General features: G+C 52.4%; 1 protein-coding gene across 1 annotated transcript in view; it reads right to left on the bottom strand.

Moving 5' to 3' along the window:
• ERICH1 (glutamate rich 1) overlaps positions 1–14,737 on the bottom strand; it is a 47,743-nt gene extending 33,006 nt beyond the window's left edge. The window contains exon 1 of the mRNA XM_032618597.1: positions 14,624–14,737. Coding sequence (XP_032474488.1) covers positions 14,624–14,645 — 22 coding nt within the window. The 5' untranslated portion in view covers positions 14,646–14,737. The remainder of the gene's footprint in view (positions 1–14,623) is intronic.
• Between the last annotated feature and the right edge of the window lie 257 nt (positions 14,738–14,994).

Here is a 14,994-nt window from a genome sequence, read left to right as displayed (position 1 = left end):
CTACAGGGGCATCAATTTGCAAAAGAAAGGAAAAGAATTACTGATGGCAGTTTTATTTAAATTGCAAATGGATTTTATAGAAAACGAAGACATATCACGACATCACTACCTCAGGACTGCCCCCCTATAGGACACCACTGGGGTTGTCCCCCCAAGACCCTCCAGCACCGTCCCCCTCAGAGGACCCCCAGCACCATCCCCATCAGGGGACCCCCAAGCACTGTCCCCCTCGGGGGACCCCCAGCACCATCCCCATCAGAGGACCCCTCATCACTGTCCCCTGAAAGGGGGACTGTCCCCCCAGCACTGGATGCCCCCACAGGTGTGAGCACAGGTAGGAGCCGCTCACACCTGTGCTCACACCTGGGGGCCGCACTTGGGCTCACAGTTCTGTTCTTCCCTCACCTTGTCTCTGGTTGAATGTATGTATAAAGCACAGACTGCGAGGTGTTTTGAGGATCAGGGTTTGAGGTCCTGGGCCCCAGCGCAGCCCCAGACAGGCTGGGTCCACGTCAGTTCACAGCAGATACGCTGGGCAGGCCCCAGGCAGCCCTGGCTCCTCCCTCCAGGGCACCCGCCGGGGACCAGCACAGCCAGCTAGGTTCTCACAAGGGTGTGCAGAGTCTTCATTTGGTTTATTTTAGTTTACATTCTGATCTAACTGGAGGGGAAGAGCTGCCACAATGAATAAATATTTCTGTCCTGATTTAAGTGTGAACAACGAACAGGTACAATCTCAAAAGAGCATCCTAGAAAAGGTGAGGGGAAAAGGTTCACCCAATGAACCTGTTTTAACCTCATTAAATTCAGAAACAAATCAGCAAAGAGAGAGAGCTGCTCTGGAGTAACCAAGCACCGTGGGGCAGAAATCGGGACCCCGGAGAAGGGTTTGAGTTCTTCAGATGATGAGGTGGAGGATGTACGTTTGGGCCACTGAGGACGCGGTGACGTGAGAGGGGAAGTCTGAAGGGGACACTGAGTGGCTTGTGGGTCACAGAGGGCAGGGTCCTGTCCCCACGTGGGAGGCACAACCCTAAAGACGCAGACCACTCCTCATTTCATCATGTGCTCAGACAGCCCTCGCACCCCCTCCAACTGGTACTAGATGGAAAAAACACAACTTGGGTCTAAAAACACGAAAGGCCTTCTCAGAAAACTATTCAAGCCCAGGCAGTGCTTGGCCGGGCACCTGGGAGGAGCACAGGGTCCTGATGCCACCCGCCCGCTGGCCCGGTGGCCTGATGGCTGGCTGCCCGCTTGGCCAGGAGGCCCTGGATGGAAGAAACTGTCTCTGGCAACGATGCCCTCATTTACGGTCTCGGGTCCTGGAAATGCTGGACTCCAACCCCCACCTCTGCCTGGTTGAACAGCGCAGGGCCCGGCTCAGAATATTCCCAAGGCCTCTGCAGACAGCCCCGGGCAGTGCGTGCGTCACAGGGAGACAGGCTGTTCCGTTAGACCCGCGCTCAAAGACACGTCCAGAGGGTAGGTTCCAAGTTTCCATTAGAAATTGAACTGTCCTGTGTATTTCCTTAAATGGCAGAGGGGAAAACACTCTATTCCAGAAGACTGGGTGGCAATTTCCAGGGGAAACCAAAGGCAGATAAAATAAACTTTACCTACAAACTATCAACAAGTCAGCATTTTTATGAACTAGAACAAATATTAAGGTAAAATCCTAACTGGGCACCCTGCTCTAAAACAAACTTGGGGAAGCTCGGAGCCTGAGACTCGCCTGGGCTGGCGGCGGCTGTCACGGGCGTCCAGCTGAGGTCATCTCTGAGCCGAAGCTTCTGCACACACGTGTGTGTCTGAACACACAACAACACTACAGGAAAACCTGACACAGGTCATCACCAAGCAGTGCCTGCACCACAGCTGAGCAGCCACACAGCCCGAAGAACCCGACATAAAAACACAGCAATCCCGGGGAGAAACCAGTGCAAGTCAGGCCCCCAGAAGGCCCCCTTTTCCAGGGAACACTGAAGTGGATTGGGCACCTGACCATTTTGCTTGAACAGGTGCCCTGACTACAGGCGGCAAGGGCGCGGCACACAGCAGGTTGGCCAGGAACTCACCGCCTAGGCTTTCTGCCGTGGATCTTGAGCTGAGACATTGGTAGTGTGTAGGGGCAAGGAAAAGAACAAAAGCCCGTAGCACTTTCACTGAATTCAACGACTGCGTAAATAAATTGTATTTACAGCCTAGTTAATAGGGGTTTTCACCAAGGAGCTAGCTACCTGGCGGCGTGTCTGCAAAGCCTCTGGCTCTCGAGGCCCTTTGGTTCTCCACTCACTGGCTTTGCAGTGTCCCCGCACGACCGCTGCAGGGGCCTCAGCCTGTCGGGAGGTTTAGTGTTGGGAGCCAAGAAGTTTTCGCCATTAGAAGATGGCCGACATCCTGCTTCTCTTCCTGCTTAATGAGATAAAAGCCCGCGCCTAAAAACAAAAGCCCGCGCCTAAAACGAAAGCCCGCGCACGCAGCACCAATGATAATTTGCCAAATACTTCCCTTATTCTGGATCCCGCCCCCCTTTCTCTGTACTGTATAAATACAGCTACTGCAGCAATAAAAGTTTGAGGCTTGATCAGGATTTTGTGTTGCCTCCATTCTTTCGCGTCTCCTGCCCCTTCTTCTCTTTTCAACCCCTACAGGTTCCTCCTCGGACTCACAAGGATTTGTCCTGCTGGTCGGGACTCCCGGGGACGCCCGGGGCCGAGCACAGTTTAGGACACGTGGTCCTTCCTCAGAGACAAGATTCAGCCCTAGCCCCAGGCTGAGCGCTCCAGTGCTGAGGTCCCGGGGGCCAGAACCCAACTTGGGTGGGGTCTGGGGGCGACAAGCTTGCCTCACACCTGGCTCTGGAAGCTGAGAGCGCCCTTATAAGGGGCCTGGGTCTGAGGGCTGTGGTCCAAGGGCGGCCTCATCTGCCACCCAGGCTCCCCCGCTGACCCACGGGGCCTGGCCGGGTCTTGCTTCGGGCTCTGGGCCTCCCCGATAGGGAAGGGTGGCAAGAGCTGGGGTTCAAACATCATCCCAGCCAACGCCCCACCAGACGCAGCCCTGCCAGGGACAGGGCCCCTCTCCATGTCTTCTGACTATGGGACCCTGCTCAGGGCTGCCAGGCCCTGTAGTGTCCCCACTGACATTTTAAAAACTAAATCTAGCACAAGACTCAAGGGCTCGATACTTGCCGCCTCAACCTCGTTACCAGGAAGCAAAGTTTCGTGACCCTTAGAGGAGAGGAGGTTCTCGGTCAGCAGGAGGCTCAGAGCACAGGGCGAACCTGCAGGTCTCTCCACGCAGAGCTCCTCCCCTCTCCCACAATACCCAACAGGGATCCCTCCAGGAGTTGGGTTCAACTGGGTTAAGCCACAGTTCTGCCACTCCTAGGTCTTTATGAGTCTCACTGTTTCCCTCCGTAAAATGGGCAGAAACACCTCTGTGGGCGAGGCTGCAAGACTGACAACACAGGTGTGCTACAGAGACGACACAGGAGTGGATGACAGGGCCCTCACTTCCTCACTCCCGGCCTCTCTCCCTTCCCACTCCTGTCTCAGGCCAGGATGAAAGCTGAAACGTCCTCCAGCTCGCCTGAGATCCAGACCCCACTGCCAACAGCAGGCAAGCCCACCCAATGGCCCGCAGCGCCTGGTATTTTAACAAAGCAAAACTGAACTGTTTTTCCCCATTCACCCTGCGCCCATGGCCTGGCCCGGGGCACTGTCGGCCCGCCAGCCCCTGCGCTGCCCGCCTGATGCCCCCCCACCCTGCCTTCTGAGAGCATGTGACTCTTGCCGGCACCAGGAGCTGCTCCAGGCTCATCTGCTCTCCCTCTGCCTGTGCCCTGGGGTCGGCATGTCTCCAAAGAGCCTGTGTCCAGGAGGAGGGTGCGTCCCCGTTCTGAACACAAACCCAGTCACATCCGTCCTTGGCTGAACAACCACGGCTGCTCGAAGGAGGACCGTCTTGGCCACTGCAGACACAAGGGCCCACATCAGACAGAGAAGCAGAGCGGGAACCAGCCCCATGAGCACCGGACGTGCCCATGGGGAAGGAGGACGCACCACATGTCCATGTGCTTCTGAGGGCCCACGGCTGCACCACGGGGGAGGGGGCTCAGCACGCACAGCACGCACCATCTAAGATCGAGGGAACACAGGCTGTGCACTCAAAATTCAAAACAAATGTTTATAAAGTACAACTTAAATATAAAAGTGTCATACTCTACGCTTAAATCCCAAGATTAATATTTGGAGGGTGACTGTGGGCAGAGCAGTGCACGGATTCAGATGTGCTAATTCATAAAGGCCAGAGGGTCTGCACAGTTCACACTTCATCAAATGGGAAAGACAATTTTCCTAAGTTTTAAATTTAAAATTGAACATAGTAGTTCAAAAACTAAAACAAAGAGAACTTTTATCCTCCTAAGCTAAATGGGGTTAAGCATCTCGTAAACCCAAGAGGCAGCATGATTTCCATCTCACACTCATGTGTGTTAAAAACCTCACAAGCAAAAACACACCTTTTCCAGGCATCTCTGCAGGCTCCCATCCCCGGCAGCACATGTGCTCCATCAATCCCACCCCTACGACTTGTAATAAACGTTATCACGGGAACAAAACTGCTCTGAGAGGAGATGCAGGTTTTACGTCCTATTATCCATGATCCGTGAGATAATTATCAAGTGTCTTGTCAACAGGCACAAGAACAGATGATCTCAAAGAGCTGTCAGGACGGGCATCCCAACAGCAAAAGCGGGAGATGTGTCTTCAATGAGAAGTTTAACTAGTAAGTCTTAACGGATTCCAAATATCCAGGTACCTCAGATTAAAATAATTTTGCTGATAAATATACATGTCTAATACTTTCAGTTGCCACAATTTAAAGCACAGTCTTTTTAAAAATAAAGTGATTTTAATTTTTCAAAATCAGCTTTAAAAGAGCAATGTGTAACAAACAGAATGAAAAGAATACTTTCTACCAACCAATACTGCTGGAGGGCTCCTTGGTGAATTTCACTTTCTCCCAGCATTTGAGGCAAGGCAGGGAGTAAGACCACTGAACGTCTGAACATCACGCTCTGAAGCAAACAAGCTGTCAGCGTGGACCTGCCTGCCCAGACCCCCACCAGCCCCAGTGGTCAGTGCCTCTGCTTTTCAAAGGGACGATGGACCCGCTCCTGTGCAATCACATGGGGCTCCTACCGCAAACGGAGCTCGTAGTTTACTTAAATACAAATTACCAGCTATTTTAGACCAAAAGAAATGTGTAGCCACTGGACTCTCAGTTCTCTGAGCCTCCAGGGCTATGAAGGAGCTGGGTACCCCATGAACTGCTTGCCGGTTTAAATAGGGACTTAATTCTAACTGGCCAAACCTACTTAGGGATTCACGTTAAAAGCAGAACATAAATGAAAGGTTATTTTTTTCACGGTAGGAACACAGTAAAACATCATTTTTAAAAAGCATCTGTCAGCTTTGGTTTGTTGAAAGGCGCCTTGTGCCTCTATGTGTGTGTGTGTGTGCGCGCGCGCGCCCCCATGCGCGCGCCCCCATGCCTACTGCAAACATAGTCCTAAAAATCAATTTAGAGATTAAAAGTCTCTTTTTTGCTTAATTTCCACTGTGCTCAAAAACAAACAAAAAAGTAAGGTGCTTGGGTCCAGGAAGGCAGCTCTGTGTCACCACAGGAGCTCAGTGAACCGCTGACCTCCGGCCTGTGCCGTCCCCCTCTCCCAGCAAGAGCAGGTTGTAACTTGAAACTCTGCTGTCTGTCAAAAAGCAATCAGTGGAACATAAAAAAGCAGGGGAATGGACATTGATGCCTGCAGGAGACAAGTACAATCACCATGCAACGGGCGGCTGGAGCTGGGACATGAGAGACACAGAAAAAGGTCACTGTGGAGAAAAACATCCTGTCTGAAATTAATGCGACGAAATACCAAACAGAGAGATCAAGTCTCTGTGTCACAGGGGAATTAAGTCATTTTGATATAATTTTCAGAGAGGACTGCCATCTAAACTTGCTATTTCAGGTTAAAGACACAAGCCAAATAAAAATAACATTTCAGGAAAGTGTTCTTTGGAAAGTAGACACCTGGGAAGAACTCAAAAGGAAACAGTTTGACTGCTGGTGGTAAACTATTCAATTCTGAACTATTCTTCCACACAGTCACGTGTTTTAAAATCTAACAGTTGCATATAAAAAAGGAAGGGGTTTGCTCCATTTTTAACAGAGGTATTAATGGCAGCATTTCAAGGAATTAGGTCTCCTTCGCTGTGGTCTTAGGGCAGAATGCCTAACAGGCTCCTGCCTGAGTCAGACGGTGCTCCCGGCACACCTCCCAGCTGCGAAAGCTTCCTCATCAGGGGAAACTGGGTGCATGTACTTTCTATTAGAAAAGGCTCTCATGAAGAAAAAAAAAAACAGAAATAGGAACTTTTTCTTCCATTCTGAAAAAAGCAAAGGAAAATGAAAACTATGTGGTAGAAAAAAAAGCACCTCTGATCTTTTTTTGTGTGTGTGGTACGCGGGCCTCTCACTGTTGTGGCCTCTCCCGTTGCAGAGCACAGGCTCCAGACGCGCAGGCTCAGCGGCCATGGCTCACGGGCCCAGCCGCTCCGCGGCACGTGGGACCCTCCCAGACTGGGGCTCGAACCTGTGTCCCCCGCATCGGCAGGCGGACCCCCAACCACTGCGCCACCAGTGAAGCCCACCTCTGATCTTTGAGACCACCCCATCAATGTCAGAAATATTTTTCTTTTCCTTAAAAAAGTTCACTTTGATGATAAAGTGATACACATTTCCCTCAACATCTATGTACACAATATACTTTATTTACCATTGGTGTAAAACTATACATTTATTTTTAGTAAATATATACTGTAGATCTTTCTGGTAATGGATGAGATTAGAAATGATATTGAGTCATTTGCAATTCTCTAGCCAAATCATCCCTATGAACCACTGTCTCTCAGAGAAGCATAACTCTCAGAGGACAAAAAAACACGTGGAGCTAATCTGGGGTCATGAGGAATAAAATTAGCTAAAAAACTATATTTCCAAGGATGGATGTTAATGGGAAACAGTAAAACTGATGGGGCCACATGCTTATAGGAATTACATAAAAATAAAAAAAAGAGACCATAAATATTAACAAATAACTTCTAAAAAGTGACTTCGAGATATTTCATTATGAGAGAAAAACATCAGAACAAACGGTTTTATGATGTACGTTTTTAGAGTGATTATCTAATGGAAAAGTGATTATCTAGAATTTGAAACCAGCGTTGGCAGGCTTTTTGAAATCATATATAAATGAAAAATTGCTACTGAAAATAAGATCAGAAATGGAAATTCATTGAAACTTTCCCTGTGGCCCTTTTCCCTGTTTGATGACAGCCTCCAGACCTTAGTCTGGCATAGTAGAGAAAATGTTGCAAAACAAACACACACTGACAAATCATAAAGGAAAGGAAGAAGTTCCCCAACCTCAGTAAACACTGACTCAACTGATTCCCTTTTCCACCTGATATCTGTAGAGCTTAAGAGACACTTTAAATTTTCTTAGGGTATTTCTTGGAATCTGATACAGCATTTTCAATTTTCTCTTTTCAGTAAAGACTATGTTTATCTGCCAACCTCTCCATAGCTTTTTCTCCCACAATATTCAATATGGGTTTTTTTTCCATTTTATCCTTATAATGAGAGAAGGTATTTAGTGGATGCTTATGAATAAAGGAATAAATTGATAATAGCACTGCATCAGTTCACAAGAAAGAGACGCTCAATATAGTATGCAAATTCAATGAATGATAGTTTGTTAATGACTTTCATCATAGAATTATAAACAGAAAAACAATTAGCTAAGATTTAAGCAACAGTTGGCAAGCTTTCTGAAATATTAATTAAAAGGAAGATAGTTCTCAAAATAAGACCAGAAATAGTACTCAAATGGGACATAATTGGAATCCTACGCCATGACCAGTCTGACGTGATCTCCCCATTTAAGAGGTAGATATCCACTGAACTTTCATCTTCTCCCAAAACTTTAACACTTAAAAAAAAAAAATTCTCAACTTTGTCCAAAATTTTTCCTCGCAGTTTTTTAAGCAGCAATTACTATGCCATCAGCTATTCAGAAACATTTTAAGTGCCCATAAGGCTGTGATCGTTTTTGTTGGGCTTGGTGACTGCGTCCTAACCCAGGAGATGCAGGGAGAGCAGACACACCTCCCAGCCTGTCTTGTTTTCTCACCAAGATGAGATGCGACAGACCCGGGGGTGGGGGGGAGGGGGGGGGGCGGGGGGGGCGGGCTGTGGGGACATTCAAAGGCAACTCGGAAAGCTGCCTCATTACAATGGGGAGACAGAGGATAACCGATTACTTTTACTCCAATACTTTTATTTTTTTTCCAGTTTAATCGATACTGGCTTTTTCAGCAGACAGATCTGGAATTCAACCCAAAGGGCACAAGGCTTGCCTGACCATAGCCGGGTCACCTGTTCTCTGGGTGAGGATGTTGGGGAGGAAGTGCCCATCCTCCCACTGGCTTCTGCCGCCCCAGCTGAGCAGGGAGGATCCCTGGCTCCCATCATGCCCCCACTGCGCCTGGCACCCTCTGCTTGAGGAACCGTCCTGCTCCCACAGTCCTGAAGCCTTGTCCGGGCGCTGTCGTCTCTCCAGCCACTGGGTCGTGCACCCCGTCTTCCCGACAAGGTCCCCCTCGGCCACTTCCACGTCCCACACCCAGGGTGACAGTGACGGCAGGCTGCTCACGTGGGCCTCGGGCCTCACGCCTCACGAACGTGACCCGCGTTAATCCTCACGACTCTGCTGTTCACCGAGTAGTCATACATCTTAAATTTTCTGTCTACTGTGATGCTCTGACATCGTAAGTGCCTCCTGGCTGGGCAGAGACAACCCCCCACCAGCCAAGGGCCCAGCCAGGAGCCTGCCTGGGACCTATGCCGACAGCCCGGCCAGGCCCGGCCTCCTCCGCCTGCCCCGCCCCCGGGGAGGTGGCCCTCCTCTGCCCGAAACACCAGGGCCGGATGCCCGGCAGCTTGGGGCAGCCCTGTCGCCCAAAGCCCGGCAAAATCACTAAAAGGAGCCAATCGTACGTGTTCCCCCCGCCCCGCCTGCCTTTCCTCTGGAAACCCCAGTAAAGGCCGTGCCCTCAGTCTTCCCTCCGTCCTGTCCTCTGTCCCCTGACCCCCGGGCCATCCCCCCACGTGCCCGGAGTGGCCCTGCCTCTAGGACCCGAGAGCCCAACAAACCGTCCTTCCTGGGCCTGTCCTGAGCCTCCTCCGGCGGCCGCTCCTGACTGACCAGCTCGTGAAAGGACACAGAACAGCCCCCACCTTACAGACGAGGCCCGAGGGTGCCAGGGAGCACCTTCTCCGGTGCGCCGCAACCTGCACACATGCCCGCGTGACACCTGTCAAGCCCGGGAGAGAGACCTACTGCTGCTCCCAGCACACCTCCCGCCTCCCCCGCCCCAATGGTCCCCGCCTAGCCTCGACCCTCACGTCTTCCATCCTCCCTTCGGCTGCTGACCTCCTGGACAGATTCAGTGCCCGGCCACGGGCGCTGACCGGCAGGGAGGGCGCTAGTCTGACCTCGCTGGCTCTGCCCTGGGCGACACCGCCTCCGTGGGGCTCGTTACACACAGGGGATGGTGACAGAGGAACCAGACCTGAAGCTGGTGTGCCGAAGCCCAACTTGTCCTGCTGCTGGCCACAGGCTGAGGCTTTCCGCACTCCCCAGAGGTGACAGTGACCCCACCCGGGTCCCAGGGCAGTGTGAGGCTCACCACTAGCAGTGGTCAGGAGGTAGCTGAGACCCGGTCCCCAGTCACATCCAAGGTACGGGACCCTGCAGGGCATGTCCCCACCTGGCTGAGCCCCCTCCCTGGTCCCTGAGTTATTCCCCACCTCCCATGCCGTGGCCTGGGCCCTTCCCCTCCAGCTCGGAGTTCTTCCCCGCACCGTGCCCACCCCCACTCCGGCCCCGGTCCATCTCTGCGTTAACCCTCTCCAGGCCCTGCGGCACGCACGTTCAGTCCTGGAAGATCGCTGAAAGGAAAAAGGGCTCTTGATCCAGAAGAGAAGGGATCTGCCGCATCACACTGAACACAGAAGAAAACACCGAAGTGACACTTTTGTGGATAAAGAGAGTCGGGCTCTTCCTGCAAGTCAGTGAGTGACTGCTCGTCCACCTGCTGGGGCGCCCGAGGCACGTGGCTCCACACAAAGGAAGGCGGGGTCTTCCCAACTGAGACGGACCCCAGCCAGTACCCATGGGTCTGAGACTCCAAAGGAAGCTGCGGGCAGTGTAAGTCTGAGGGTGCAATGGGGGAGACACACAAACACACATGAACATACATGCAGACAGACACACACATGCACATACACGCAGACACACACATACAGCTACACACAGACACACGCGAGTAGCAGGGAGGGGATGACAGCAGTGTCCTCCTCCTAGCCCGGACCCCGGCCCTGGATGGCCCTCACGTTCGCCCATCTGAGAGTCCACGGCCAGCGTGGAGCGGGCCCGGAAGGGCGAGTGCCCCAGGCTCCACTGGGGTCTGTGCATCAGGGGACAAGGCTCCACATGCTCCAAGCGGAGAAGCTGCAACAGACAGAAGCAGAGCCGGTGGACTTTCTGAAAAGGGGCGAGGTGCCTGTTGGGAGGTGGGGGGACGCTGGACTGAGGACACCCCTCAGCAGTCAGCCTCCAGTGAGCAGGCCAGCACCCGCGAGATGGCCAGAGAACCTCAGTGCAGCTCCCTCTCTGCAGCGCCCCGCCGGGCTGTCCCGAGATCCCTCCTGATTCCACAGTCCCCACCGGGCTTCACCCGTAACTCTGTGCTGGATGCTCACCCGCTCTCCCCACCACACTCTGTGCGGGACCCACCGCTGCCTGTTAACCCAGAAGCTCCCAAAGGATGCCCAAGGGATGGCCTCCAGTACAGGCCACAGGCTTCCCCGGCATCAAGGGGAGAACAGTAAAGATTTACTTCTCCCTCCAGCAGCCTTGCTGCAAAGGCAACAGCCTCCTTTCATCCCGAGAAGCTTTGCCACAAACCGCATAGGAGGCCCCATCACCCAGCAGACGCCGACCTGCAGGGAAGCCTCAGAACTGCCCCCCAGGCAGCACGCCAGCCCACGGGACTCATGCTTTCTCACCCTGAGCTCCAGCTGAGGGGCTTTCTTCCAAGGCACGCGGTAGGGCTCCCGAGAAGAGAAGCACTTCGCCCAGCTGCCCTCACCCTGGCCCCCAAGGCACCCCGGGCTGGAGAGCTCTGGGCTTAGCAGCCCCACAGTCCCCCTCCTGCCGGGCCTCTTCCTCTGAAGCCCAGATACGCTGCAGCCCTGCAGCCGCCTCCGCCGCCCCGGCCCACGGCACCCCGAGCGTGGCCAGCGGGGCATCTGCTCCACCGTCACTCGGCCTTCATCGGGTCCACGTCACGGGCCCCGCAGACCAGGAAGACAAGAGGCGGCCCTGGTTTACACCGCAACCCGGTACAAGCGCTTAGAAGCTTTTCCGGCTAAAACCCCACCGAGTGGTCCTCGGTGTTTGTTACCCCAGCACGGCTGCTCCTGAGACCTAGTTAAGAAGATGCGGAGAATGGATATTGCGTTTCTCACTTACAATGGCTGCTTGGACGCTTTCAAGACTTACTAATCCAGCCTTTCACCACGATGTTCTGCAACAGCCCAACTTTACTCGGTAACTTTGTCAGAGACCCAACAGGAAGGAGGCCTGTTCGAGGATGGATGGTGAAAAGTCGAGTCCTCTGGGTGCAGCGAGCTGAGGGTTGGGAGCAGGGCGCTGCCACCAGGCTTGGCCAGGTCGCATTACGGGAAGGCTGGAGAGCAGGTGCTGGCGAATGAGGGCAGAGCCCAGGCAGGAGAGGAGGCCCAGTCAGGGTGCAGGGGGTCAAACAGCCACAGGGGCCCGTGAAGGCCACAGTCAGGGCTGCCCCCGCGAACCTCACAGCTAGTCTGCAGAGCCTGCTGGCTCCACCGCTGGTGGGGGTTATAAAAAGTAGCTTGGGGACCCATCAAAATACTGTAATGCCCGCTTTGGAGCTAACATCTGACTGTTGAGCAATTTTGCCACTATGAGATGATCTGTTCTTTAAGGCTGACCGGGTGAGTCCTAACGCCTGGGGCTCAGAGCAACGGGGGAAGCCAGGCAAAGTGTTTTTCTACAAAGGAAGCCACAGACTGGGAACATTATTTACTCTTCTCTGTATTCTGCCTTCCTGAGAAATTCATTTCTTCTTCCTACTTTAAGCAAATGCTTATTAACCAGAGTTGCCACTGGGCTTTTCCTTTCAAAGGGCAAAACCACAACCATCTGTTTTAAACGCAGAGGAGGAAAAAAATAACCATGGCCCGAACTAATCCAAATAAAAAGAGAAACATATCTAAAACCTTCAAAACCATAAAACTCCTAGCAGAAAACATAGGGGAAAAGCTCCTTGACAACATGGGCCTCAGCAATGATTTTTTTGGATTTGACACCAAAAGCAAAGACAACAACAGCAAAAACAAACAAAAGAAACTAAAAAGCTTCTGCAAAGCAAATGAAACTGTCAACAAAATGAAAAGGCAACCTACTGAAGGGGAAGGAATATTTGTACACTGTATAGCTGGTAAGGGGCTGATACCCGAAATACAGCAAGAACCCATACAATTCAATAGCCAAAAACCCAAACAATCTGAATGAAAAATGGGCAGAGGAGCTGAGCAGACATTTCTCCAAAGAAGACATACAGGTGGCCAACAGCTATACAAAAAGACACTCAAGATCACTAACCATCAGGGAATTGCAAATCAAAACACAATGAGACATCACCTCACGCCTGTCAGAATGGCCATCATCAAAAAGACAGAAATAGCAAGTGCTGGTGAGGATATGGAGAAAAGGGAACTCTTTTTTTTTTTTTTTTTTTTTTGCGGTACGCGGGCCTCTCACTGCTGTGGTGTCTCCCGCTGCGGAGCCCAGGCTCCGGACGCGCAGGCTCAGCGGCCATGGCTCACGGGCCCAGCCACTCTGCGCGGCATGTGGGAATCTTCCCGGACCGGGGCACGAACCCGTGTCCCTTGCATCGGCAGGCGGACTCTCAACCACTGTGCCACCAGGGAAGCCCAGAGAAAAGGGAACTCTTATGCACTGTTGGTGGGATGTAAATTGGTGCAGCCACTATGGAAAACAGTATGAAGTTTCCTCAAAAAATTAAAAATAGAACTACCGTACAATCCAGCAATTCCACTTCTGGGTATTTATCCAAAGAGAAGAAAAACACTAACTCAAAAAGATACATGCACCCCAATGTTCACTGCAGCATTATTCACAATACCCAAGACAAGGAAACAACCTAAGTGTCCACTGATGGATGGATGAATAAAGCAGATGCGAATACTACTCAGCCAAAAAGAAGGAACTGTTTTCATTTCCAATAACATGGATGATCTTGAGGGCTTTATGCTAAGTGAAATAAGTCAAAGAAAGACAAATACTGTAAGATCTCACTTATTTGTGGAATCTAAAAAAGAAAACAAGGAGCTCACAGATACAGAGAACAGACTGATGGTTGCCAGAGGTGATTGGGGGATGGGAGAAATGGGCAAAGATGGTCAAAAGGTACAGACTTCCAGTTATAAGATAAGTCTTGGGATGTAGTTGTACAGCATGGTGACTATAGTTAACACTGCTGTATGGCGAATCTGAAAGTTGCTGAGAGAGACAGTAGGTCCTAAAAGTTCTCATCACAAGGAAAAGAAACTGTGTAACTGTATGAGGTGATGGATGTTAACTTATTGGGTGGTGGTTTTGCAGTACATAGCCCATCAAGTCACTGCGCTGTATACACACCTTAAACCCACACAGTGCTATATATCAATCATATCTGAACAAAACTGGGAAAAATAGAATCTTCCCTTTTTTAATATTAATGATTATAGGGTAATGAGAAGTTTGCTGGGCTTTCCATGAGGTGTCTGGAGTTCCCTGTATCTCTGACATTCATTCTAAGGCATGTGCCAGGTTAACCAATTAAATGTATCCATCCTGCCTTTGGTGTTGGCGAAAAATACTACCATAGCTTAATAACACTAGTTACGTGCCCAGAAACTCAGAATCCCTGCAGGTAAATGGTTTGAGAGTCAGAATCTGGGCTTTGGGAGGAGCCCCTTACAATCCCGGGTCCTCACAGCCCCCTTCCTCGCAGCCCCAGGTCCTCACAGTCCCCGTCCTCGCGGTCCCGGGTCCTCACAGTCCCCGTCCTCGCAGCCCCGGGTCCTCACAGTCCCCGACCTCGCAACCCCGGGTCCTCACAGTCGCCGTCTTCACAGCCCTGGGTCCTCACAATCTCCGTCCTCGCGGCCCCGGGTCCTCACAATCTCCGTCCTCGCGGCCCCGGGTCCTCATAGTCCCCGTCCTCGCAGCCCCGGGTCCTCACAGTTCCCGTCCTCACAGCCTCCGTCCCCACAGCCCCAGGTTCCCACAGTCCTCACAGTCCCGGGTCCCCACAGTCCCGAGGGCCTAGAGTCCCCGTCCCCCAAAGCTCCCGGTCCCCACAGACCCCCGATCCCCGCCTACCGTGCCTCCGCAGCGCCGCCATGCCGGCCTCGCTGCCCCGGCGACCCCTGCGACCCCAGCCCAGGCGCGAGCAGCGCGACTGCACTTCCGGACTCCGTCCTTGTAGGCCCGTCCACAACAGCAGGCCTGCCCAATCAGGATCCGCGGTCTCTGCCGCTGAACGCCAATCAGCCGCACACCGGCTGCAGATTGGCTCTAACGCGCGCTGTGGGCATGGCCCGTGGGCGTTAGTACTCCGAGCATGCTCAGAGGAAAGGGTGTGACCCGGCGAGCCGACCCGGGCTGCGGAGGGGTCATGGGGCGGGGTCAGCGGGAGGGGGGTCAGGGGTTAGGGGGTCATCACAAGACCGTCACTGGAAGCGGGTGCGTGG

This window comes from Phocoena sinus, chromosome 21, assembly GCF_008692025.1.
Source record: "Phocoena sinus isolate mPhoSin1 chromosome 21, mPhoSin1.pri, whole genome shotgun sequence".
Taxonomy (NCBI): domain Eukaryota; kingdom Metazoa; phylum Chordata; class Mammalia; order Artiodactyla; family Phocoenidae; genus Phocoena; species Phocoena sinus.
The sequence above is the reverse complement of the archived record's forward strand: the minus strand, read 5'-3'. Positions and strand labels throughout refer to the sequence as shown.